The 26,746-nt window shown below is 41.5% G+C and overlaps 1 protein-coding gene across 2 annotated transcripts in view; it reads left to right on the forward strand.

Annotated features, from left to right (window-relative positions):
• The window catches only part of KDM3A (lysine demethylase 3A), a 56,518-nt gene extending 30,368 nt beyond the window's left edge, over positions 1-26,150 (forward strand). Inside the window, exons 12-26 of one of the 2 annotated variants that reach the window (XM_045808869.2) lie at positions 1,229-1,443; positions 4,469-4,621; positions 4,756-4,851; positions 5,233-5,360; positions 8,672-8,867; positions 10,610-10,782; positions 11,157-11,393; positions 12,683-12,854; positions 15,216-15,303; positions 16,248-16,378; positions 20,116-20,235; positions 20,318-20,454; positions 21,709-21,885; positions 21,969-22,103; positions 23,093-26,150. In XM_045808869.2, coding sequence (XP_045664825.1) covers positions 1,229-1,443; positions 4,469-4,621; positions 4,756-4,851; positions 5,233-5,360; positions 8,672-8,867; positions 10,610-10,782; positions 11,157-11,393; positions 12,683-12,854; positions 15,216-15,303; positions 16,248-16,378; positions 20,116-20,235; positions 20,318-20,454; positions 21,709-21,885; positions 21,969-22,103; positions 23,093-23,173 — 2,239 coding nt within the window. In that variant the 3' untranslated portion in view covers positions 23,174-26,150. Of the gene's footprint in view, positions 1-1,228; positions 1,444-4,468; positions 4,622-4,755; positions 4,852-5,232; positions 5,361-8,671; positions 8,868-10,609; positions 10,783-11,156; positions 11,394-12,682; positions 12,855-15,215; positions 15,304-16,247; positions 16,379-20,115; positions 20,236-20,314; positions 20,455-21,708; positions 21,886-21,968; positions 22,104-23,092 lie in introns of both variants that reach the window. The other variant, XM_045808868.2, reaches the window with a different exon arrangement.
• Positions 26,151-26,746: the final 596 nt, after the last annotated feature.

Below are 26,746 nucleotides of genomic sequence, written 5' to 3' on the forward strand. Positions count from 1 at the left end.
CCTGCAGATAAAATAGAAAGGTTAGAGACTCAGTACTAAAGCCCAATTGCCAAATCCTATTTGCCATCTCCCCCTTTGACATAGCCTTCAAATTCATTTTTTAGTACTGTCTCTTAATTTAGGCTGTCAGTTAAAAATTTGCATCTCTCCTTTTGACCATTTGAAATTAATACGCATCTGTTAAGGAACTCCCAATGACCTTTCAGTTCATTCTGCTCTCTTCTGGACAAATGGTTTTTCTAAAATATAACTTTAGGTGTGTCTCTTAGGCTCGAAGAGTTGGTAGCTGGCCAGTGACCAATGGAGAAATCAAGATCCCTGCACTTTTCTTTGTTTTGTATGAAATACTGTTTCTTTGACATGCTTTTCTTAGCTAATGTCTAGCTTTTCTGGTAAGGCCAGTCTTAATCACTATCTCTACCATGACGTCTTAATGTTAGTCCCACGAAACTCAGTCAGTACTTCCTCCTCTGGCTTCTATAAAATTTAATGATGGTTATGATATCTGTCATATCCTACCTACTTCACTGTGTATTTGTCTACTTCTGTGTCTCCAGCTAGATTGACATGTGTCATTTTGAATGAATTTTGAAAAAATTCAAAACGAATACATAGCTTAAGAGAAACAGTTGTCAAAAATATTGAAAGAGAATCTTGAGAAAGTATTCGGCCTTTTTGCTGCACTTCAGGTACTTAGGTCCATCTTAACACTGCCTCTCATTCCAGAAGTTTACACAGTAATTTGCAGCTAGGATTCATATGGCTGCTGAATTCCTCATGGATGGCTTCATTGACTGTCTAGGGTTGGCCTTCCTTTGCTGAGCAGTATTCTTGAAGGAGTGGTTGTATTCAGATCTGATCAGATTACCTATCACCTTCTCTTCATTTTCCGTTTTCTTCTGTGGTGACTTGTGATGGTCCTTGCTGTTAAGTCCCAAATCTGAAAGGTTCAGCAGCTGCCCCTGGAGACAGTATGATTAGATCTTGGTTAAAGTGCAGAACACCTGTCCCCTGCCTCCCTCCCCATGTCCTCTGAGGGAAAACTTGGAAATTTTAAAGTTTTTTACATCTTTCCACTGACATTGCCAAGTAACAATGGGCTATAATTAGCCATGGAGATTATAGAGAACTGGGAAGGAATTTGTTGATTTAAATAGTAACTACAAGATGTAAATCAATTTTGTGTGTGTGTGTGTGTAACACACTTTTTTTCCTCCACTTCCTCTAGGTTACAGTTCAACAAACATGGTGTGTTGCGGGTAGAAGGCTTCTTAACACCAAACAAGTACGACAGTGAAGCAATTGGCTTGTGGTTGCCTTTAACCAAAAATGTTGTGGGGACTGATTTGGACACTGCAAAGTATATCCTGGCCAATATTGGAGACCACTTCTGTCAAATGGTGATTTCTGAAAAGGAAGCTATGTCAACTATTGAGCCACACAGTAAGAGCATCTCTTAGGGGGTAGGATTTTTGAGTCCAACTTGATTTTGTTCCTAAATGACACCTAAGTTCTAATTGCGCGGGTTTCATTTTCACCCGGAAGTTTGGATGACTTTGGTATAATGAGGTTGCATTTTCCCTTTTATAACTGCCTGTTGGTTTCATCAGAGTCAGTCACCTGTCTCTGGGGTTTGTTTTGGGGGCAATTATCAAAGGAGCAAAACTCCTTTTTTATTCAGAAAGGTGAAGGTGAGGTAGTGGTAGAATTTGCATAGCTTCGTTAGCAGTGTGGGCTCATCAGAAGGGGATGAGGCCGCAGGTTGGGTTATTTTTAAGACAAAGGTTCATAATCAGGAATGCATTTCAAAGAAAATAAGAACGGGCAGACTCTTCTAGACTTACTGAATCAGAATCTGGGGGACTGGGTCCCATGCCTGAGAATGGGAACAAGCTCAGGTGAAAAGGATTCTGTTAGAGTCAAGGTTTTAACAGGATACTTGGAGGTTCCAGCTGGGTGAGTGCCAGTGTCGTCTCCTCTCTAAGAGCACTCTCACACTGATCTGTCAGCCCAGTAAGCCGCAGGGATCAGTGTGAGTGACACATGAGAACCAGACCTCCTTCGTGACATCGCAAGGTATGATGTCTGGGAGAACATACTTCTGTTTTTTATGCCTCTGTGAAAGTGAGGTATCCAGCCAGAAGCACCCAGGAGCAGCTATTTTTAAAGCCGCACACTTCCTTCCATCATTTTATCTTTCCCAAATGGTTGAAACTTAAAAGCTGAAGCCTGTCATTTCTCGTAGATAACTTTTCAGACTTTGCATAACCAAATATGTCTCAATACAAGCATCCACACATACCAGTCTTGAGAATTTTGGTTGTAGGTACCAGAAACTAATTGAAGCTAGCTTCACAAAAATAATTTATTGGATAGGTACAGGTACTATTAAATTTCCCAGGCGGTGGAATGGGAACTGAGGCATTTTGAGGAGTAGGAATTCAGAGCTAGAAGGAGAATGGGATCGTGAGCTCTGGGGTGCAGCCAAAGTCATCAGCCAAAGTAGTGAGCCAAAGTAAAGAGCAGTGTAGAATCACTCCATTCTGTTGGAGTAGCAGAGACTCTTACAAATCAAGGATCTTATTGCAGTTGTTTTTCCCATAATCTTCTATTTAGGATGAGTGACACTGATTTCTGTTGTCAGTAAAGATAAAGAGTTTCCTAATCACATACATTTAAGTAAAATTAGTGAGGTTAAAGAAAAATTCTTAAGTAACTGATCTAGAGGTTACTTAGGTAGGTATATAAATGACTGGAATGTAGAAACATTCTTTGGAATATATTGGTAGCTTCACTCTTGAATTAGCAGGACTTGTTATAAGCAACTGATTTTTTTTTTCTTTGCTCAAGGAAAGTTGTCTGAATAGTGTACAGAAAAAGGTACAGATAGTTATCTTTTGAGAGTATAATTAAGAAACTCTGTCCTTGAAGATTTAAATTGGATTAACTTTTCCTCCTTGCCTTTTTGGTTTTCCTGTTCCTCTCTTTCCTCTGTGACAAGCTGGTCAGTTGAAGAGAGGAACTCGCTGTGAATGATATTGACAGATGCACCATAAGATGTTCCTAGAGGGCTTACCCTCTGATCCTGAGATTAGGAAGCAGGTGTCAACCTTTATACATTTATCCTGTCCTTTCAGTGACAAATAATTGTTAAATGGGTGGCTAAGAGATCTAACAATACTCTCTAATAAAATAGTCTAATCCACGTGACAAAGGAGACTGTCATAAAATCTCATTTGTAAGATGCCTGAAGCTCTGCATATCGTGCGCTGAGCTGTTACGTTATAACGAAGTGGCACAAGTTCATTTAGCAGTTGGATTAATTGGGTAAAAACTGAAGTTGATCATTTGTGTTTTGGTCAGTTGGAAGAAAGAAAGAATAAACCACAGATTGGATCAGGAAAAAGAGATTTTCCATAAAACAAGAACGTGACAGTATTGATCCAGTCTTGTTCAAGAGAGAGAGAGAGAGACAGAAAAGAGTTTTCTGATTAACAAACATTGAGCTTTTCTGTGACCCAGGAAAATGTCCTCCCTTTGCACATACTCCTTGAATGAATCAGCTTTCTGATACCTGGTTTGGCATTTCTCCATAGTGGAGGGAGGGGTATGATGCCCTACCCAGTCCTGGAAGGCCCCTCCATCTAGTTATCAGGTCTTGGCCATTGCCACAGAAGATAACAGTTTGTAGAATCTTGGGTGATGCCTCAACCTGTCGGTTGTTTGGTTAGCGTGAGTCAGTCCTGGATACCTGCATCACTACTGACACTAAAAAGATCAAGTTTCTGACTCTGGCCCATGAAGAAACCAACTTTGTACTATTGTTAAGTTAATGTGCTGCTCCTTCCAGGTTCCTTCACCACCTCGAGTTTTTCATAGGCTGTGTGAGTGGATTCAGGGGCTGTGTGAACAGCCTAACAATCTGTGTTGGCTTTGTGTATCTGAATCATTTTTTTTTCCTTTAGAGAAAGCATGGTCCATGCCCTCTTCACATTCTGAAAGGGGCATATGATCCAAAAGGTGAAAGAATCCCTGCTGTGTAATACCTGTGTCCCAACGGCAGCTTCTGTAGTCACTGCTGCTTTTTTCATTGATTTATTCTGCAGTACGTAGTCCGTACCGGCGCTATGCAGAGTGGGTGGGGACAAGGCACAGCCCTTTGAACAGGGATTCTGCTTTTACAGAGCTTCGTCCCCTGGGGAGAGGTAAAACCACACCTGACTGTATACAGTGTGAAGAAGCCTAAGTCTGAAGTACAAATACAAGTTGATGAGAGTGCTGAAGGAATCCAGGAGAGCTTCATGGTGGAGGGGTTGGGGGTGCATTTGAGATGGTCTTTGAAGGCTGAACAGAGTTGGTGGGAACTCCAGTACAAAGGAGGAATGGCATCAGCTTCCCTCTCCTTTCATGTTTTATTTCAAAAACCCTCTCCTCCCCGAGACTAAGTGATTTATTGATTTTTTTGTAGGACAGGTTGCTTGGAAGCGAGCTGTCAAAGGTGTTCGGGAAATGTGTGATGTGTGTGACACCACCATCTTCAACCTACACTGGGTGTGTCCTCGGTGTGGGTTTGGAGTGTGTGTGGATTGCTACCGGATGAAGAAGAAGAATTGCCAACAAGGTGAGAAATGACTTGATTCTCCTCCAAGCCCCCCTTAGGACACTCTTAAATTAAGCCTTTTATTGATTTGTGGTTGATGGATTTCTGAAGCCATAGTCCACGAGGAGCAGTTACTATAAATCATTCGTTTGCAGGTGCTGCCTACAAGACTTTCTCTTGGCTCAGATGTGTGAAGAGTCAGATACATGAACCAGAGAACCTGATGCCTACACAAATCATTCCTGGGAAAGGTATTTCGTGTGGTGCAGTGATTTTCTTTCCCCCTGGTTTTGGTTAGCTCATTGGGGCTGGTGGTTTGGTTTTACGTTATGTAGTATAATTGCTTGATAACTTACTTTAGTTTGTACCACAAATTGTCCAAAGATGTATTAAATCATGCCCCAAAAACTTTTTGATTAAGATCTTGTGAATAGTTTCGTAGAAGGAAGGAAAATGATGCATTTGTGGGGGAAGACATACTTAGGATGAAAAGGAGAGAATCTAAGCACCATGGGGCTTAAAAAAAAAAAAGTAATTCTGTTGGAAATACCAGTTTCTGCTTTGTAATACTGAGGTTGAAAGTACCTAATACCCTTGTTGAGATGTTTGTCTCCCCCCCCCCCTTTTTTTAGCCCTCTATGATGTTGGAGACATCGTTCATTCTGTGAGAGCAAAATGGGGAATAAAAGCAAATTGTCCCTGTTCAAATAGGCAGTTCAAACTCTTCTCAAAGCCAGCCTCAAAGGAAGACATAAAACAGGTATACTATTTATGCTAGATTCACCATCCTCGAGATTGTTCTCTATCTTTTCAAATAACCTAAGGATTTCTGTAGTATACTTGAAAGGAACATGGACAGTGTTCAGTGGAAAGAGACAACTGCTACATTTCATGTGACATTTCATGGACCCATTCTCACTTTTCACATTTTTGTGGACCTCATCTGTAGGTTCTTTTAGTAGGTTGTAATTTTTGTTCCTTGAAAAAGCAAAAAAGTCTTCTGTTACAGTTAATGAGTTGCTGTTGAATTTTATGTGGATTTTTAAGAAACTTTTCGTGTTTTATAGAGTTAAGGTAATCTTTTAAAATTACTGAGTATAACTTATTTATGTTATATATATTTGAAGAGTTAAAGGAAATAATATTGAAATGAACTTTACCCATCATTCACCATAAAAAATGTATATTTCCATGGTTCTCATGTGCCTCTTCCTTCTAGCTTCCGCTTCACCTCCACCATCACATCTTTCTCGCTCGTTCTCCCTTCTTCCCCTTCACCCCAGCGTCTTCTCCCATGTTGATAGGCAGAATTCCACATTTTCATAAAGCTGTGGTGTCAAAGGCAGTAGAAGTAGAAGAGCTGTGCTCTTTAGATTCAGAACTAAATTTGAATTCTTCTGCCACTTTCTAATTGCATGACATTGGTTCACATCAGCTGATTCACATATGCTTCCACTTCCTCATCAGTAACAGGAATTGGGGCACATGGGTGGCTCAGTCAGTTAAGCGTCTGACTGTTGATCTCAGCTCAGGTCTTTTTTTTTTGAACAATAATAATGATTTTTTATTATGTTAGTCACCATATAGTACATCCCCAGTTTCCGATGTAAGGCTCGATGATTCATTAGTTGTGTATAACACCCAGTGCACCATGCGATACGTGCCCTCCTTACTACCCATCACCGGCCTATCCCATTCCCCCACCCCCCTCCCCTCTGTAGCCCTCAGTTTGTTTCTCATAGTCCATAGTCTCTCATGTTTCATTCCCCCTTCTGATTACCCCCCCTTTCTTTATCCCTTTCTTCCCCTACTGATCATCCTAGTTCTTATGTTCCATAGATGAGAGAAATCATATTTATCTTTCTCTGCTTGACTTATTTCACTTAGCATTATCTCCTCCAGTGCCGTCCATGTTGTAGCAAATGTTGAGAACTCGTTCTTTCTGATAGCTGAGTAATATTCCATTGTATATATGGACCACAACTTCTTAATCCAATCATCTGTTGAAGGGCATCTCGGCTCCTTCCACGATTTAGCTATTGTGGACAATGCTGCTATGAACATTGGGGTGCATATGGCCCTTCTCTTCACTACGTCTGTATCTTTGGGGTAAACACCCAGTAGTGCAATGGCTGGGTCATAGGGTAGCTCAATTTTTAACTTTTTAAGGGACCTCCACACTGTTTTCCAGAGTGGCTGTACCAACTTGCATTCCCACCAACAATGTAGGAGGGATCCCCTTTCTCCACATCCTCTCCAGCAATTGTTGTTTCTTGCCTTGTCTATTTTTGCCATTCTAACTGGCGTAAGGTGGTATCTCAGTGTGGTTTTGATTTGAATTTCCCTGATGGCTCATGATTTTGAGCATTTTTTCATGTGTGTGTTAGCCATTTATATGTCTTCAGGAAAAGTGTCTGTTCATATCTTCTGCCCATTTTTTGATTTGTTTCTCATGTATTGAGTTTGAGAAGTTCTTTGTAGATCTTGGATACCAGTCTTTTATCTGTAGTGTCATTTGCAAATATATTCTCCCATTCCATGGGCTGCCTCTTAGTTTTTTTGACTGTTTCCTTGGCTGTGCAGAAGCTTTTTATCTTGATGAAGTCCCATAAGTTCATTTTATCTTTTGTTTCTCTTGCCTTTGGAGATGTATCATGAAAAAGGTTGCTTTGGCTGATGTCGTAGAGGTTGCTGCCTATGTTCTCCTCTAGGATTTTGATGGATTCCTGTCTCACATCGAGGTCTTTCATCCATTTGGAGTTTATCTTTGTGTATGGTGTGAGAGAGTGGTCAAGTTTCATTCTTTTGCATGTAGCTGTCCAATTTTCCCAGCACCATTTATTGAAGAGACTGTCTTTTTTCCACCGGATGTTTTTTCCTGCTTTATCAAAGATTAGTTGCCCAAAGAGCCGAGGGTCCATTTCTGGGTTCTCTGTTCTGTTCCATTGGTCTATGTGTCTATTTTTGTGCCAGTACCATGCTGTCTTTGTGATCACAGCTTTGTAGTACAGCTCGAAATCTGGCATTGTGATGCCCCCAGCTTTGTTTTTCCTTTTCAGCAGTTCCTTGGCGATTCAGGGCCTTTTCTGGTTCCATACAAATTTAAGGACTATTTGTTCCAGTTCTTTGAAAAATGTCCTCGGTATTTTGATCGGGATGGCACTGAAAGTGTAAATTGCTCTGGGCAGCATGGACATTTTAACTATGCTAATTCTTCCGATCCATGTCAGCTCAGGTCTTGATCTCAGAGTCGTGGGTTCCAGCTCTACATTGGACTCCGTGCTAGGCATGGAGCCTACTTTAAAAAAAATAAATAAATAACAGAGGAATAATAAACAATACTGATAATTGAGTATCACAGAAATTCGTCACATGTAAAAGAAAGGCCGGGACCACAGCAGGAATTTGACTGTTTTTCCTTCTTATGTTTGTATAAACTTGTCAGCTAAGTCAAGGCAGTTTTTAAGTAACAGAAAAATAAGTGGTGTGCTCTGTCTAGTTTTTTAAATGTTGGAGTTCTTTTAAGAGCTGTTCATCTCATTTTTAAAGCCTACTATGCTATGCTAAAAGAGCATTTTTTTCTCTGCATCTCGTTTCCTTCTGAAATCACAGCTGTATCTTTCCTATGCTGCCTCTCTCACTCATTCATTTCACGTATTCATTCATTTAGCAACCATGTGAGTGCTTATTCAGGGTTCTGTGAGTTCACAGGGGGGATAGACATAAACTGGTCATTTTAAAACAACATGGTAGGTGGAGTGATAGAGATATGTCTGAGCAGAAAATGGTTGATTAAGGGTTAGGGAGGGATATCTTGCTGTATTTAAATTCTTAACATATCTTTTGTTTTCATCAGTAATACTTAAAGGCTAAAAAACAATTAAAATCTCTTCTACTTTATATAGTTGTGGTCTATTATTATAAGATTACTGCAGTTGTGGTGATGTCCAGGGCTATTAGGTGGTTTTGTTTGGGATATTTCTCTCTTACTGGTGAGCTGTTAGAGAAGGTAAGGAAAAGGAAATGTAATGTTTCAGCTTGTGGAAAATTCTCTTTTTAATTTCAACACAGACTTCTTTTGCTGGAGAAAAACCTACTCTTGGTGCCGTGTTCCAGCAGAATCCCTTGGTATTGGAGCCAGTGCCTGTGGCTGGGGAAGCCGCTTCCAAGCCAGCCAGCAGCATGAAGCCTGCTTGTCCAGCCAGCACATCTCCCTTAAACTGGCTGGCAGACCTGACTAGCGGGAATGTCAACAAGGAAAACAAGGGTGAGGGTTTCCTGCTTTCCTATGGGTTCCTGAGAACTTTAGTCCATTCTCGGAGGGGTTTGGCGACCTCAGTTGCTATGAGAACTGTGTGATTAGAAGTGTGTGGAATGGAAAGGAGTGGTTCCCTGTAGTCACCAGTGAGACCTGACATAAATGCAAGTAGTTTTAAAATCCAGCCCCAAGGGGCACCTGGGTGGCTCAGTTGGTTAAGGATCCAACTCTTGATCTCAGGGTTGTAAGTTTAAGCCTGTGTTGGACTCCATGCTGAGTATGTGGAGCCTACATTAAAAAAAAAAAAAAAAAAAGTGCAGTCCCAAAAGGGAGAACAACTGCTGACAGTAGAACTCTAGGCTGTTTGTGTTGGCAAGAAAGGAGTGGGCTGGGACTTGTTTTAATAAACGATTTCTACCTTTCTGTCCTTACCCTGTTTGTTGTTCCTATTTTGTCTAATTGGAATGTTCTGGCTTCAGTTTTATTTTTCTCATCTGTGCTGTTGTCTTAGGATGCTTGATAACAGTATAAAGAATTTAGGCTTTGGAGTCAGATAGTTAAATTAGAATTTAGGCGATTCTGCTTTTTAGTTATAAGAAAGAAAAATTGCAGGTTAATTTCTTTCACTCAAAGATCCTAAACAAAGTTTCAGTACTCTAAATAAAGGAATTCTACAGTATGACCAAGCAGGGCTTCAGAAATGCAGGTGTAGTTTAACATTGAAAATACAGGAGAAAAGTCATGTGACAAGACACAGAAAGTAGTAAAATTCAGTACCTATTCATGATTTTAAAAAATAACTTTTAAATTAGGAACAAAAGGGAACATAATCTAATGAGTTTCTACAATAAAACTGACAGCAAACATCATAATGCTTGATTTTTTTTTTTTTTTTGGCTGAATATTTTTTTAACAGTGTGCCTCCTTTCAGGAATGAGAGGATACCTGCCATCACTATTTTATTAAACGTTGTACTGGAAGTCCTGGCTATTGCAGTAAAGCAAACAAACAAAAAAAGAGGTTAGGAAAGAAAGTGATAAAGCTGTTGATATTTTAGACAATCTGATAAATCATGTGAAAAATCTATATCTATATTTAATAAATACATATCTGTCAAGGTTGCTAGTTACAGTGTTAATTTATAAAAATTATATTTTGTATATCAGGAGCAAACAAATAGAAAATGGAAGTTTAAAAAATATCATTTGCACCATATGATTTCACTCATATGTGGATTCTAAAAAAAACAAACGAATAAACAAAAAGTAGAATCAGACTTACGAATGCCAAAGAGGGGTGGGGTGGAGGGATGGGTGAAGGGGAGTGGGAAATCGAGGCTTCCAGTTACAGAATGAATGTGACACGGGAATAAAAGGCACAGCAATAGGGATTACAGTCCATGGTATTGTAGCAGCCTGGTATGGGGACAGATGGGAGCTACCCTTGCAGTGAGCACAGCATAACGAAGAAGTTGAATCGCAATGTTGTACAGCTGAAACTAAAGGAGCCTTGTGTGTCACCTATACTGGGGGGAAAACAACAACAACAAAAAAAACATTTAAAAAACCCAATTAGCATAATATCACCTTGAATGTTGGATATTTATTGTTTTAATACCAGTTGGAAATCCTTGTCTAAGTTCTAAAGTAAATGAAAACCAAGTTCCAAAGTAATTCTATTAATAGAAGATAAGTAAGGGATTTGCCTTTCGGAGTGCTTTTCCATCTGGATGTTTTTGGTTTTGTTTCTAGAAAAACAACCAACGATGCCAATTCTAAAGAATGAAATCAAATGCCTTCCACCCCTCCCCCCTTTGAGCAAATCCAGCACAGTCCTCCACACCTTTAACAGCACAATTTTAACACCTGTAAGCAACAATAATTCTGGTTTCCTCCGAAATCTCTTGAATTCCTCTACAGGAAAGGTATACATTTCTTTTATTGTTTGTATTCCATCTTGTAAAAATGAATAGAGTCAGAACAGGAAGAGACTAGAGAAATTAAAACACAATAGAAAGAAGATATGACTCTTAGGCTTTCTGTCATGGGTACAGAAGGTTTCAGTGCAGCTGGGCTTCACAGGTTATAGTACTGAGCTGGGCCATTTTTTTCTGTTAAACTTTTTCTGCATCTACTTCTGAGAGTCAAGTGGGGGAAAGGAACTTACCTATTTGTCTTAGGGTCCTGGCTTAGATTCTTTTCTGGGTATTTGATACTTATCCTAGCATTATAGCAATGGGGTTTTTTTTGATGGTAGGGAATGACCTGTTTACAGACTTGTGTTCTTTCTCAAATTCAGACCGAAAATGGACTGAAAAATACACCAAAAATCCTTGATGACATCTTTGCCTCTTTGGTGCAAAATAAGGCTTCCTCTGATTTATCTAAGAGGCCTCAAGGACTGACTATTAAGCCCAGCATTCTGGGCTTTGACACTCCTCACTACTGGCTGTGTGATAATCGCTTGCTGTGCCTCCAGGATCCCAACAACAAGAGCAACTGGAATGTGTTTAGGGAGTGCTGGAAACAAGGACAGGTAAGAGGGACCTCTGTTCCCCCAGCCCAATTTAGAGCCCCTTTCTCCATTCTTTTGGTAGGCTCCTGACAATCCTGCCCCCCCCCACCCTTCAGTTGTAAGTGGTATATACCTTATCTGCTCATTTTGTACTTTATTGTTGAGGGTGAATATAATTAAGGCGCTGTAGCTGTGAGTCTTATTTTTTACAGCAGACATTCCTGAGCTCAATTCCAGTGAGGTTTTGATTGCTTCTAAACCAGTCATGTTTGGGTTTTTGATGAATGCTTTTTGGGCACCGTGATTCTTGGGTGACAGATTCTTGGGTGACAGACATCAACAGGAGGGGTACAGGTGAGACTAGGGGGCTGATGGGGCTTGGGGGATTAGACAAAATATAATCAAAGTCGCGTGTCCCTCTTCCCAACTCAAATCCTTACTCTGAAGGGTTTAGGGTGAAGGCAGTTTTCGGTGGGCCAGAGCCATGCGGTGTCCTCTTGGAGTTGGCGTGTGGTCTCCCAGGGGCTTGCATTGTTCAGTCTTACGTTTTGGTTGATGGTTTGAGAGATGCATGGCTTTGTAGACCTGTTCCTCTGCTTCTTGTTTTGCTTTTTGTATTCTGGGTCTTTGGCTTCTCTTCTGGGCCAAATGGAGTCCTCACTAAAGGAACACTGTGTTCTTGGACAAGGCCAGGACTTGGGGAATTGCCAAATAGAGAAATGTATGTATTTAACCAAAACAAAAAAAGTTCCTACGTTTTTTTCAGCCGTGTATACTAATATTTGCTCATGATGACGACGACAGGCTGAATACGATCCATTAGCCATGTTTTGTTTGGATTCCATAATGCTTAGAAAATTCGAACTCCTCAATATTTTAGTTAGGCTGTTTCACCTAAAGATTGGGGTTTCTGGTTTGTTTTGGCAACCACAGGTCCATGTTCCTGCCTGGCCACAGCAGGCTGGAGACCAGTGGCAGCACCCCTTTTGGACAGGACACTCCTACCACCTTTGTCTCCCCTTTACATTCCCTGCCTGGTCCGGAGCCTTGATGTTGGTATTCTGTGAGTAACGGCCTCAGAGTCAGAAGATGGGATCCTTGCTTCTGGAAGCTTACTAATGTAGTTTGAGAGCAAGGAGTACATGAAGATAAGTGCTGCAGGAGCTCAGAGCACTAAGCTGTCACCTCAGGATCTGACACTGCGGACCAGCCACAGAGAAACAAACAAACAGCAGTTTGAAAAAGGGCTGCCATTGTTTGGGGTCAGAGCTGGGGGAGTTCAAACTAAAGTCTTTGTTCTCTTCTTTTAGCCAGTGATGGTGTCAGGAGTGCATCATAAATTGAACACTGACCTTTGGAAACCCGAATCCTTCAGGAAAGAGTTTGGGAACCAGGAAGTCGACCTTGTCAACTGTAGGACCAATGAAATCATCACAGGAGCCACAGTAGGAGACTTCTGGGATGGATTTGAAGATGTTCCAAGTATGTATTAAAGACCTTTTAAGGGAGTTAGGCTGTGAAGGGAGGGCACAGGAGTAGCAGGAGTCTGAAACCCTTCAAGGGCAGCAACAGCATTGTCCGTGATCTTGGAGTTTAAAATTTGTGTCTTATCTCTTCTTCCCCTTTCTTTTTAAAAGTTTATGCTTTCGAACTGAGGCAGCGTTCACTCTGTAGTTCCTTAGAGAGGCGAGGTTTTGGTCATCTGTTCTTCAGGGGGCTCCATGTCTGTCCTGTGACAGAAATTCTGTGCTTTCACTTATGCCCATGGGGAGGGGAGCACAAAGCCAGGGCTTGTGACTCAAGGCTGGTGATTTTGTGTGTGTCTCACCTTCATACATCCTTTTTGCTTTTAAAAAATTTACTGTTTAACAAGATAAGCAGACCCAAAGATACCAGGGAATGTGAATTCATTTAACGTGGGGTATCATGGTCACTGCCTACTGCATCTGGGCTGGGGGCTGTTGAGGCAGTAAGGTTTGTGTGTCTAGTGCTGAGACTTGGCCCTTTCTGTGTATTGGCCAGTCAGGAAACTGTTGCCAGGAACATCAAGTTTGTACTGGACCTTGAGGATTCACATCACCGCAGACACCATCACCAGGCCCCCATCCCCGCTGGAGGGTTTGGCCGGTTCATTCTTCAGACTCTCAGTAATTCAGGTTTACTCATTTATCACTCTCATTTTTTTAAGACACACTTACACCTTTTAATCTATTGCTTCCTTATTCCCTTTTACCCACATTTACAGATTATAGCTCATACTTTTCAACAAACTTTATAACGAAGTTATAGCTGACTTTTTAATACAAGGCATGATGGGGTTTTCCACCAGTAGGTGCTGAGATGGAGTTTCAGACAGAAGATGGGTACTTAGGAGTCAGCCTCTGTGAAACAAAGGAGGAGAAATCAGGACTGAGCAGGAAAAGGAGTCAGCTGCAGTGCAGACTCGAAAGAGCCTTGGCCAGTCCTGCAGGGAGTTCTGAAACAAGTATTGCCCCTTTTTGTCTCAGATTGGGCTGAAGTTGGAAATGTCAGGGCCTTTGTCCCCCTGCCTCCCTCAGTCTCTAGATATTGGTACCCCTGGGAAAGGACCTGAGCTGGCAAGGCAGTGCTGTGCAGCCGAGGCAGACACTGAACACCGTGTCTGGGCAACAGGTCTTTTGAAGCTTTCCAGTTAGGCCTGAGTTCAAATCCTGTCTCTGATATGTCCTTGTTGTGTATAGGAGCTTGGTAACTTAATTTTCCTGGGACTCAAACTTCCTCGTGCCGGCAGATGGTGCGCACAGCTCCGAGTCAACTATAGCTTGCCCATCCTATGCCGATGATTCCGTTGCATGCCCCCCAGCACGCCACCCACACTGACATCCTGCTGGTATTCTGAACATACGCTGTACCCTGTATTTTTCTGTTTTCTCCTGGAGTGTGCACTTACTTAAACTAGGTTATGGGACAGTACTTGGTTGACTACAAAACATTATACAGATGTTAGTCATCAGGAGTACAAGGTCTGAAATCACACCTGGGTTCCGGTCCCAGTTCTGCCACTTATTAGCTGGATGACCTTGGGTATGTCTGTCAGTTTCCTCGTCCCCAAATGGGAATATTAAATGGTGCCTAATCTCATCGGGATATTGGGTTTAGTTGTAAGGATTAAGTGGTTTGAGACACTTGGCTTAGCCTGGAGCTCGGCAAGAAATGAAATAATAGTTGTCATAGCTGTTGATCATAATTATCAACATCTTTTTCGTATTAGAGCTCCCTGGTTCTTGGCTCCTTGCCATTTCCTCCAGTGGGTAATAGTTCCGACTAAACCGTGTGGTGCTGTTGGCTCTAGTTGTCCCTAGACAGAACATCAGGTTGAGCAAAATAAGTCATTTTTATTTCATGGTAGCCTTAGAAAACCTGGCGTACTAAAGATCTGTGGCCTCTTACTGCGAAAGTGCACTGCTGTTCATTAGTTATGGCACTGCTCACTTCTTCCAGAACACTGTACAGAAGAAAGATACTGGATCTGAGACAGCTGTCAAAACACCAACTATGTGTAATGGGCAAAAGGGGGTGGCTGAAATCTCAAAGAATGAGCAGTTTAATAAGCATCTAGAAAAAGATGAGTTGGTAATTTTTATTTTGCTACCCCCATGCTGCCTCCTAGGTACAAATGGGGCAGTTGGCAGGAGGGGAATAGTAAAGAAAGTAGTATTTGTGTATTAAATGTATCAGGTTATGAAGATTTTGCAGAGAAAAATTTTATTTGCATTGTTAAGCATAAAATGCTAATTCGCCATTTATTTTGGTCTGTTTCTGAGTTATGAATGTAGCAATTCTATAATTCTGGTTACCTTTCAGACCGCTTGAAAAATGAAAAAGAACCAATGGTGTTGAAGCTTAAGGACTGGCCACCAGGAGAGGATTTTAGAGATATGATGCCTTCCAGGTATGATTATTGGCGGGGAGGATTCTGTCCTTGACTTGGTAGGATAAATTCTTCTTCAGGTGGTGAGAAGAGAGTTTTCTTTTCTTGTTTATTTACTTTTTATTTTTTAAAGAATTTATTTATTTGACAGAGACAGCCAGAGAGAGAGGGAACACAAGCAGGGGGAGTGGGAGAGGAAGAAGCAGGCTCCCAGTGGAGGAGCCTGATGTGGGGCTCGATCCCGGAACGCCGGGATCACTCCCTGAGCCGAAGGCAGATGCTTAACGACTGAGCCACCCAGGCGCCCCCAAGAGAAGAGAGTTTTCATAAGGGAAAGATGAATGAAATAGTTTTGCTGGTGCTGATGTTTTATTTCTAGACTATAGTCTTTGGAGATATGTGTTTTAAATGAGATGAAGAGGATACGGACTTTGAGATTTGGCTGACTAATGGAAGCTTCACACATTTCCACTATAGTGCTCTGCCAGAGAAGAGGCCAGATGAGGTGTGCAGCCTCTGGCTTGGAAGCAGTACTGGGATTGGACCTATCAGGGTTCAGTATAATGATACTGCATTAGACAGCAAGACAGCTGAATTGGTAGATCCATTTTCCTGATTTGAGCTTGAACCTTGGAAAGGATCCTTAGAACTGATGAACAGTACATCCCCGAGTGTCACTTCTTATCAGGAAGTTATTGCTCAGATATTTTGTCTGAAATATTCCAGATCATTTTGATAAAGATACATGGTGTGCAAGAAAAGAAAGAAGAAAGAAAGAAGATATCTGTTCATAACTACTATAATTTCTACTCTTAAATATTGTTCAAGGAAAGCTTTCTCCAACTTCACGAGCACAGATATTTTTATTTGTTCCTTTTGGTAAGAAGGAACAAAACCGATCACAACAATGATGGATTAGAACTAAGGCAAGCTTATTTTGCCAATGCTTGGTTCTCTTGTCCTAGGTTTGATGATCTGATGGCCAATATTCCACTGCCCGAGTACACAAGGAGAGATGGCAAACTAAACTTGGCCTCCAGGCTGCCAAACTATTTTGTGAGGCCAGATCTCGGTCCCAAGATGTATAATGCTTACGGTAAGGAAGAAATGGCTGACTTGAAAGAATTATAATGGAAATAGAGCATGTCAAAATGTTTGGAAAATTGCTTTTAGGGGAGGTAGAGATGGAAGACGTCTATAGTGCTAGCACTTCACAAAGCAGTGGGCTTCATTTTTGCATCTCTCCTTTCATTTCTTTTCATGTGTAGGTGTATTTCCTTTTCATAGCTGCAGTTGTAGGGTGTGTGTAATTTTTAATTTTTCTCTTTTTTACGTCTCATGTTCTGTTGTAAAATCTTTGTGTTGCTTAATAGTTTTTAGTGTGATAATTTGTGATGGTTGTATGGTACATCATCAAATTAACCTAATTTTGTTATTAGAAATTAATTCTAATTTTGTTACTCATAAAGTCAGTCTGCTAGCATTCCAGCTGTTTAAACATCTTGCCACACTTAAATACCCCTGTGTTGGGGGTAGAAGTTTGTTACTTAAGTTAGCATTGGAAGCACCCTTTGAACTGGATTTTCATCGTTTAGACATGACTCAGTAAACTATCCAGCACGGAGAATTGCACAGGGTAGAGATTGATGGCCTTGGTTGCCAGAGTCGTCTTTCATCATTATTGCTGTGACCTTGACTAGTTTTCTGTTGGGTCTTTAGTTAGAGCTTGATTATAGTTGGCTATTTTGAAGGAATTGTTTACTGGTCGATTGTTGAATGAAGTTTCTATTGTTTGGATAATTTATTGACTTTGGTTTAGTCTTTTATACTGTTTGGACCCCATTTTTCCAGTCCTTCTAGAAATTCTTTGATTTTATTCCGTCCTCCCATAATTACTCCAAAGTCCAGTCTCAGACCTGAGGGTGGCAGCCCTCCTGAAGAAAGGACAGAGTCCTTTGGCATCTTTGCCGTGTTTTCCAGAAACTGTTGGGGACGAGAGGAGCGAGGGCTTGGATCTCAGCCCCACAGTTCTTCTGTTATGGTGGAGTCAGTCCAGGGATCCACCTGGAATGGGATCAGGGAACATATCAAGAAGGGAGTTTATGTTGGGAAGCTCCGATGGCCTAGACTCCTGAGAGCATTCTGCCAGGGTAGGGTGAGAAATGGTCTGTGGGAGAGAGGACACAGCAGGTGAAGTCCCCCGGCCTATTCCTTTTCAGGTCTCAGTTTAGAGAGCCCTGCACACGCTGTGGGGCTGTAACATGTTCCCCGGCTGAGTTTCCGTCCCTGCAGCCCTTCAGAGCAGCTAGTCGGCTGGGGTCTCAGGGTGTACTCTGCTCCCAGCAGAGATTTACAATGAACTTACGTGACTGAAAGTATTTTTCCACTAAAGTAAATGTTACAGTGTTGCATAGTGATTATCCGTGCTTTGTAGGCCTCCTGAAGCTTTATGGGGTAGAAGTGGTTGGTTACCTGAGAAGTTTCAGAATAAGTTGTCTGCTTGGTTTAAAGAGCTTGGCAGCATAGACACCAACAGATAGATGGCAGTGTTACTCTGTACAAGCTTTACCTCGGACAGAATTGTTCCCATCCAGAGTCAGCAGGTAGGGATTGAAAAGAATGAAAATGTGTTCATTTTCAAACACCTTACACCTTATAAACAGTAAAGCATGATCATTTTCAAAGGTTGGATGATTGATTGAGCTGGGACTCCTCAGTCAGAGTAGGGTGAAAGGCTCTTTGGAGAGAGAGAACATCTTTCTATCCCCCAGTACCACCACCAGTGTTACCCATGGCGGCCGGGACTTCAGGACAGCGGCAGGGATGGTGACCTGCTCAGGACATTCAAGGGGCAGTCAGTAGCAGGTCTGGGACTAGGACGTTGGGTCTTCTGATTTCCAGGCTAGTTCTGCTCCCCCCACCTCCCCAGCCCCAGTGCTGTCACCCAGCAGCCCCCCTTGTGTCAGCTCGTGTGCTCTTCATAACCATCCACGGTGTTATGTTCCAGGATTTTCTGTATTCTGGGAATCCTTTCCCAGGGACCTTCATGTTTTTATAATCTTGGTTCCATTGGGGTCCAGGCTCTCTCCGTTCAGAGACTCCTTTATCAGCGTGCAGTTGCCCGTGGCTGCCTGTGGATGAGCGTTGGGCGGGTAGCTGGTAGGTGTCATTTCCTTCCTCATTTGGCACAACTCTTTTCCTGCATTTGGCACTGGCCAGAGAGCAGGCAGCCTGACAAAGCTGAGACCTGTTTGCCCTTCCTCCCTTTTCTCCCATCTCATGCCCGCGCTTCCTCCTGCGGGGTTAGCTGCCGTCCTGCTGTTTGTGTTTACCGTGCCCGTACGTCTGTAACGCTACCGTATGTGTTTATATTCCCGCAGGATAGTCCTTCAGTTTTAAGCTGTGTTTGAGCTTTATATAAATAGAATCAGACTTTTGGATAATCATCTGTGCTATCATTTATTACTGTCCATTTCATTCATTTTCCTTCTATTAATTGTTTCTCCTTCTTAAATTTTAACTTTTTTACTTTTCATTACAGAAAAATTTTCCAAATGCACTCGGAACTTGAGTCTAATACAGTGACTCCCCATATACTTGCTCCCCAGTTACAGCAGCTATCAATTTTTTATCACGAATGTTTCATTGTTTCCTCCCGTTCTGTTTTTTCTTTACCATTTTAAAGCAAATCTCCTGTGATACATCTTCTTTAAAGCATATCCTTTGATTTTTGCCTAAATACTTAATGTTCAGCCCTCTCCTAGGGCTGATATTTCAGCTAAATGGAAAGAAAGGAAATCACTGTAGTACAGGTAGCTCTTCGGGCTACCGTGCCAGTTGAAGTTATGGGGTGCCTTCGCCTGTGTCAGGCTGCTCCTGAAACTGCAAGGCTCTGGCAAGCCGGAGGGAAGTCCCTTGGCCGCCTCCACACAAAACAGAGCTGTTTCAGGGGCTGGTGGGTTAGCAGACAGCCTTTGCTTGTCCCCTACGAGCCATACTTCTCTCTGCTGCCCGTTCAAGGGTCTTCATGTCAGGGCGGGCCGTCCACAGTGACCACAGGGCTCGGTGAGCCTCAGGATGACTACCGGGCAAGGCGAGTCTTTTCCTGGGGCTAAGAGATGAAAGTTTCAGACTATGAGCACCAACCAGGACTTCATGCTGTGGCTCACTATCCCCCTCCCCACTTTTTTTTTTTTTTTTTTTTTTTAACTGTTGAAGGAACCAAGGAACGTGTTGGGCAGTGTTCTCTCTCATTCTGAGTGTACAGCCATTTGAGGTCCCAGCTTTATGTGTATGTGAGGGGGCTTTCTATTAGACTCCCCATCTTGAGGGGGCCTGGGCCTTATGTTTTGCCCCAGAGTACTCTAGGCTGCGACAACCAAAGCTTGAGAACTGGTTGAGCACATGTCCTTTTGGCACATTTCAGCTTTAGAGCCACTTTCCCATTCCTGAGTCCTGCTTTCTAGTTTTTTGGCTTATGAGTATTTCTTCTTCTCTCGCCAGCACATTAATTCATTAGAAATTTTTTTTTCAATAATTTCATCTAGGATTTTTAGTTCTTCACAGGCGGTCTATCAGGGACCTACTTTGCCTGTCATCAGAAACAAGTCCTAGTGTTAGGACTTAATTTTTTATTTTTATAATTAAATATTTGATGAGATTTTTTTCTTTCAAAGTTGAAAGGTTAACTTAATATTAAATAGTGTTTTCTTACTTTTACATGATTTAAATGAGGAAGCTTTTAAATTTTGTGACCAGGTATCTCGCAGGGAGTGAGAGAGAGAGTGGCAGCCTTCAACATCTCTGTAAATTTAAGGTGTTTTCTGTTGGCAGGATTGATTACTCCAGAGGACAGGAAATACGGGACAACAAATCTTCACTTAGATGTGTCTGATGCAGCTAATGTCATGGTGTATGTGGGAATTCCCAAAGGACAGTGCGACCAAGAAGAAGGTAGGGTGCTAAGCATAGAAGTGAGGCTTACTCTCTGAGCTGGAGACTGTGGTCTGATATTTGCTTTCTCTTGCTCCAGAAGTCCTTAAAACCATCCAAGATGGAGATTCTGATGAACTCACAATAAAGCGGTTTATTGAAGGAAAAGAGAAGCCAGGAGCCCTCTGGCACATATATGCTGCAAAGGACACGGAGAAAATACGAGAATTCCTTAAAAAGGTGTGCTTTCTATCCTGTGGCTTGTGGAGAGAGGCATGGAGAATAGCACTATTAGAAATTACTCCACGTCAAGAACTTACTGGCTACTGGGCAGTAATCATAACCTCAAAAGTTTAATCTCTGCGTGTCAGATTGACTAGGCTGAAGCCCATTGCTGAGGAACAGAGATTTCTAAATGATCAGGCTCACGCCTCTGAAAAGAGGAGGCCTTGTCTTATGTCTGTGTTTTACATTATAGTGCATTTGGAGATTTTTGTGCTCTCCCTTCAGGTTCGTTCCTCTGATCGTTTGCATTTATTTGTTTTTATTGCCTTAAAAATCTAAGTACTGCAGAAGCTCATGTGTAATTCCTTGGCCCTTGATACCTGTGTTCTGAGTGAGTTACTTAGGTCCATGTGGGTTTTGTCCACCCTCATTTAGTAGCAGGTCAGGAAAGCCTCAGGCATTACTCGTGGCCATTAGCTTGCAAGGGGCCATTGGAAAGGGGTACAGGGGCTTTTTAAGATTCCAGGTTTCCAGTAATTGTCAAGTTGTTCAGCAAGGGCTGTGTGTGGAAGTTCTAGGCAACTGGAAAGAGGGGTGTGTTCGGTTTTTATCAGCCACGTATCTGTGGCTGGTACTCTTCAGTTGTTCATGAGGGTTGGATGTGAACACGAACACCCCTAGCCTTGATCTGCCACGTAGATCCTTAACCAGCATTGGTTTGAATCAAGCTGTTTCTGACTTAGGATCATTTCACTCTTCCAAAACCTGCTGGGTGCTATATTGTTCCTTTGATAGTGTCTCCCTGAGTCTGTGAGTCTGTGCTGCCAAATATTGAGTCTGGAATAAACAGATTTGATCTATAGCTGTCTTTGGGACTCCTCTGTAACTCGGATTGTTAAATGAATATAGATTTTTAATAACTGCAGTACAGCAAGTCTATATCTAAGGAACTCGAGCCAACTTATGTTCAAAAGTCTAGACCAAAATATTGTCCAAACCTAGTATTTAGAAGAATATGCAGACTGCCAGTCAGAGATTATTGGAAACGACAGAAGGAAAACCACATTTTCTTTCAGTCTTCTCTTGGTTCTTTCAGTTAATGTCTTTGAGTATTACTTGTCTCTTTCTGCCAGTGGGGTACCTGTTAAGAAAGGCCTGACAGCTGACTGCCCACACTATTATTCAGGGGCTGGGGGTGGGTGGCGGGGGAATGCCCTCATTGTGCCTCAGTGTGTTGCTCAGTTTCATCATCTTTCAAATGTGTTCCAGGTCTCAGAAGAGCAGGGTCAAGAAAACCCAGCAGACCATGATCCCATTCATGATCAGAGCTGGTATTTAGACCGATCACTAAGAAAGCGTCTTCATCAAGAGTATGGAGTTCAAGGCTGGGCTATTGTACAGTTTCTTGGGGATGTGGTATTTATCCCAGCAGGAGCTCCACATCAGGCAAGAAACATTACTTTATTCTTTATTCTCTTTACACTAAGAACTTTTGCATATGTGCTACTGATATAACTTGTGCTTTCCAGGTTCATAACTTATATAGCTGTATTAAAGTGGCTGAAGATTTTGTTTCTCCAGAGCATGTTAAACACTGTTTCTGGCTTACTCAGGAATTCCGTTATCTGTCACAGACTCATACCAATCATGAAGATAAATTACAGGTAAAAATAGCACTGATTCTTGGCATTCTCTGTCTCTGGCTTCATGGCCCATTACTGAACTAAATAGAGTCAGTGAGCATGGCCATGTCACACTTGGTACAGTGAGTTGATGAACTGGCTTCATGTGTAGTTTCACTGTCTGCTTAAGCCAAGGAGGAATGAACATGGAGGAAGTCTCACCTTGGTTTGTTACTGTTTAGATTCTAAAGGACTATGACCCAAGAGAAAGACTTTAATATTAAAAATGAATAGATCTTTGAGGGGCCTGGGTGGTGCAGTTGGTTGAGTGTCCAACTCTTGGTTTCAGTTCAGGTTGTGGTCTCAGGGTCATGAGATTGAGTCCCACGTTGGGCTCCACACTGAGCGCAGAGTCTGCTTTGGGATTCTCTCTCTCCCTCCCTCTCCCTATCCGGCTTTTGCTTGGGTGCGTGTGTGCTCTCTTTCTCTCTCTCCCTCAAATAAATAAATAAATCTTAAAAAAAAAAAAAGAAGAAAGAAAGAAAATAAACAGATTTGACTTCTGATACTGACTCAACTGCCAGACATTGGTCTTGAACAAAGACTTTAAGTGCTGTGTTCTCATCCTTGAGTAGAGCAGAACAGAATCTCTGGGATCCAAAGAGGATCTCAGAGAGTGGGTTTAAAGATGCTTTCAGTACTGAATTAAGTAACGTAGTTTCATATTTGGAAACCTAGGGGAACATAAAAGTTGTGGAAAATTGTGCTTGGGGCTTACCTCTCCCTATACTCACCAGGCTCAGGGTCATGGGACATCAACATCTACGGAAGAGGGGAAAGGAGGCATGAGTTTCAAATGTGTATGAAATACTGGCCTAAAGGAGTCTAGGGGCCTTTTAAGTACTGACATTTTGAATACCAAATTTTAACTTTAGGGAGAATGGTAGTAAAGTTGGCAGGGGAAATGTTTAGTCTTAGTGACAGATTTTAGATTTAGTGGTAAACTGACCATAATTCTCTCATTCTTTTAGGTGAAGAATGTTATCTACCATGCAGTGAAAGACGCAGTTGCTATGCTGAAAGCCAGTGAGTCCAGTTTTGGCAAACCCTAGGGGTCCCGGAGACGCCTTAACCCCTGTACATTGGAAGCGAATTACTGGCAGCTGTTGAAACTCTTCAGGCAGGATTCCTGTGGACTCTGAGATTCATGTTACCTCATCTTCTTTTTTAAACTGTACCCAACTGGTAAGGGTACTCTGTCTAATGTATATTTCTAGTGTTTACACACACTAAATGTGTATATGTAGGAACTATTTACAGAACATGCATCCTTAAACTGTGACTCTTCACCTAGTGCAGAACTTCTACCATGCTGTAAAAACAGAACCTCGTATCAGCCCTGGAACAATACCTGCAGTTATCCCCCGCTGCTGGGTGGGACAGCTTAGTCAGAGTGGGTTTGTAACTAGTAGGAATCACTGCGCAGTTTACTTGGTTGTATTTTGTTTTGTGTCTGTCTGAGTACCCTCTCCCTCACCCTGTAGGGTTCAGATGAGCGACGGAGGAAGTGACAGCTAGCGATGCGGTTCCTGCTGTGTTGCATTAGGACTGGCGTCATATAGCAGAAATCAACTACTGTACAATTCTTGGGTTTAACCATCTTTATTTAGTTCAATGGAGTTTTAATTTAAATGAAGCTTTGCTAATTTTAAGTGTTAAGCATTTTGCATTAAAGTATTCATATAATATTTTGACTCCACTCATTGGCATTGTTATCCTCTGGTTGTAGGTTCAGCACACTGTTCTCAGATGTTACAAGTGTAAGAGTTTTGCTCCAGGAGCTCGTCTTAAAAGCAAAGAAATTAGATGCTTTAATGATTTGTGATTATTATAATGCTAATAACATGGAAATAAGTTTCTTCCCAGCCAACTGGAAACCTTGTCACAGAACTTCTGCAAAGAAACACCACCAATTAGCTAAATTCGGAGTGGAAGTTAACAAAAAAAATCCAAATAGTGACTGGCTAAATGGATCTGGAAAGGTATTTCAGAGATGGAAATACATTGTCTTTCTTCTGGCCTTTAATAAAGTAAGAATTTATAAAGGAAAAGGAAGTTATTAGAAGTTTTCGAACAGTAGTATCTGAAACAGTCCTTTCTGATGGAAGAAATTCATCAAGAAGCCACCTTTCTATATCTCCCTGATTGTCTTAGACAGCTATAGTTATACTAAATAAAAGGAATGAAATTGAAATCAAGTAGTAGAGACAAGGCCTAGAGCCTGGGTTTTCTCTTATGCGCTCAGAGTAGGAGGTTGAAGATCCCTGCCTAATGCCAGCCCTCTGTTCAAGCCAAAACCTGTCATGGATGAACTTTGAAAAACAAATTTCCTGGAAAAAATAGAAGTATCTGCCCATATCAGTGGGAAACCTCTTCCCTGGGAATTTATCAGGAGCTCCTTGATACAGGTTTGGCTCTCGAATTGGCATTGCTACTTAGAAAATCTCCCTCAGCTGAACAGGAAAACTTGGATCCTCTGTAGAGGAAACCAGCTTCAAGCCAGGCCTCAAGGGAGTGACAGTTCCAAGACTGTTATTCACAATCAAATACATTGTAACAACAAATATGAAAACTGAAAACTACCATGAACAAGAGTCAGCAAGAACTTCAGATGCCACATTAAACCTCTGCCAAACCTGCAGAGGCTTACAGACTGACATGAGCCAGTATTATTTTATATTCTGAAATGTTTACTCTGTTAAATGAGAGTATAGGAATATGATGGAAGAATGGGATTTCCGGAAATGACCAGATTTGGAAAGAAGCTAAATAGAATTTATAGAAGTGAAACATGTTTAAAATTAGAAACTTAGCAGATGAGTTAAACAACAAAAAAAGTTTCTTTTATAAACTGGGGGATTGGTAAAACTACAGACTACAGCATCGAGCAACTGGATTCTCTAAAGAGGTGTTAACTGATAAGCTGGACACCAAAAAATACAGATCAGGTAACCCAGGACTAACAGCCGAGAGGATGGAGGGAGAGGGATGCTGTTCAGAGACAGTTTCCCAGTACTCATGAAGTCAAGAGATGGGAGAAGCCCACCCAAATCAAGCAAGGTAAACAAAAAATCCACATATAATCATAAAAGAACATTCAAGTAGGTTCTTAAAAGCAGCCAGAGTGGGGAAAACATGACCCTCCAAGAAGTGACAGACTAACAGGTGACTTCCCCATGGCAACAGAGGTCAGAGGAGAGTGAACGCTGTTCTCTCTGTGCTGAAGACCAGAGCCTGAAACAGCAATGCAGACACAGCCAATTTCTTTCCCTGTTCTTTATGGAAACTTTCAGACAAAAAAACAGTTTGTTTTCAGGCCCTCACTGAAGGAACTTTAAGGATATCCTTAGGAAAGAAAACCCACAGCATGTAAGAAAAAAATGGAGGACAAGGGAAATTACAAACTCCTGGATACATTTAAACAATAATAGCATTAGACAATATTTTTAGAAGTCAGGATAATTTTTCTTAAAAAGTTAAACAGAATTATGATCCAGCAACTCCACTCCTAGGTTTACTCAAAAGGATTGAAAGCAAGGATTCAGATGCCTGTACACATATGTCCATAGCAGCATTATTCACAAGAGCCAAAAGGTGGAAACAACCCAAGAGTCCATCACAGATGAAGGGATAAACGAGCTGTGGCATATACCTACAATGGTGCATTTTTCGGTCTTAAAAACGAAGGAAATTCTGGCACATGCTACAACATGGATGAATAAGCCAGACCCAAAAGGAAAAGTACATGATTCCACTTAGAATCATATTCTTAGAATAGTCCAATTTCATAGAGACGAAGTAGAACGGTGTTGCCGGGGCTGGGAGGAAGGGGTAATGGATACGGAGTGTCTGTATCGGCCTGGGAGGGTGAAGTTCTGGAGAGGGATGGTGGTGATGGATGCGCAACATTGTAAATGTACTTACTACCACTGAATTGTACACTTAAAAATGGTTAAAATGCTCAATTTTTTATTGTGTATATTTTACCAAAATAAAAACTCCCAAGTAGGGAAAGCCTTTGGAGTTGAATGAGAAAATGACATTCTTGTTTTTTAAACACTGATTAGAAAGGCGCTAAAGAACAAGTGGGACTTTTCTGAATACTCCAAATGCAAGATAAAGATGATCTGACTGTAATAAAAGACCGTATGCTGCTTATGAAAGATAACGGTTGGCTGTAGGTTGAAAGTATAGAAAAAAATGATACCATGTAAACGCTAGTCACGTGAAAGTAAGTATGGCTGTATTGATACCAATTTTAAGATTTTAAGATGAGTATTACCAGAGAGAAGGTGTTTTTTGTTTGGTTTTTAGGAAAAGAAATTTTTTTTAAGAAATTTTTTGTATTTGCTTATAGCTGACACAATGTTACATCAGTTTCAGGTGTACAGCATGATGATTGGACAACTGTATACATTGTGTATATGCTCACCACAAGTGTAGCTGCCATCTGTCACCAGACAGTGCCATTACAGTATCATCGACTACATTCTCTATGGTTACCTTTTATTCCTGTGACGTAATCATTCTATAGCTTGGAAGCCTGTATCTCCCCCTGCCCTTCACCCATTTTGCCCATCCCCCACCTCCCTCTCCTCTCATGAGGATCATGAGTTTATTCTCTA

The sequence above is a fragment of the Ursus americanus genome, chromosome 7, assembly GCF_024610735.1.
Source record: "Ursus americanus isolate L20-20 chromosome 7, mUrsAme1.1.p, whole genome shotgun sequence".
Lineage (NCBI taxonomy): Eukaryota > Metazoa > Chordata > Mammalia > Carnivora > Ursidae > Ursus > Ursus americanus.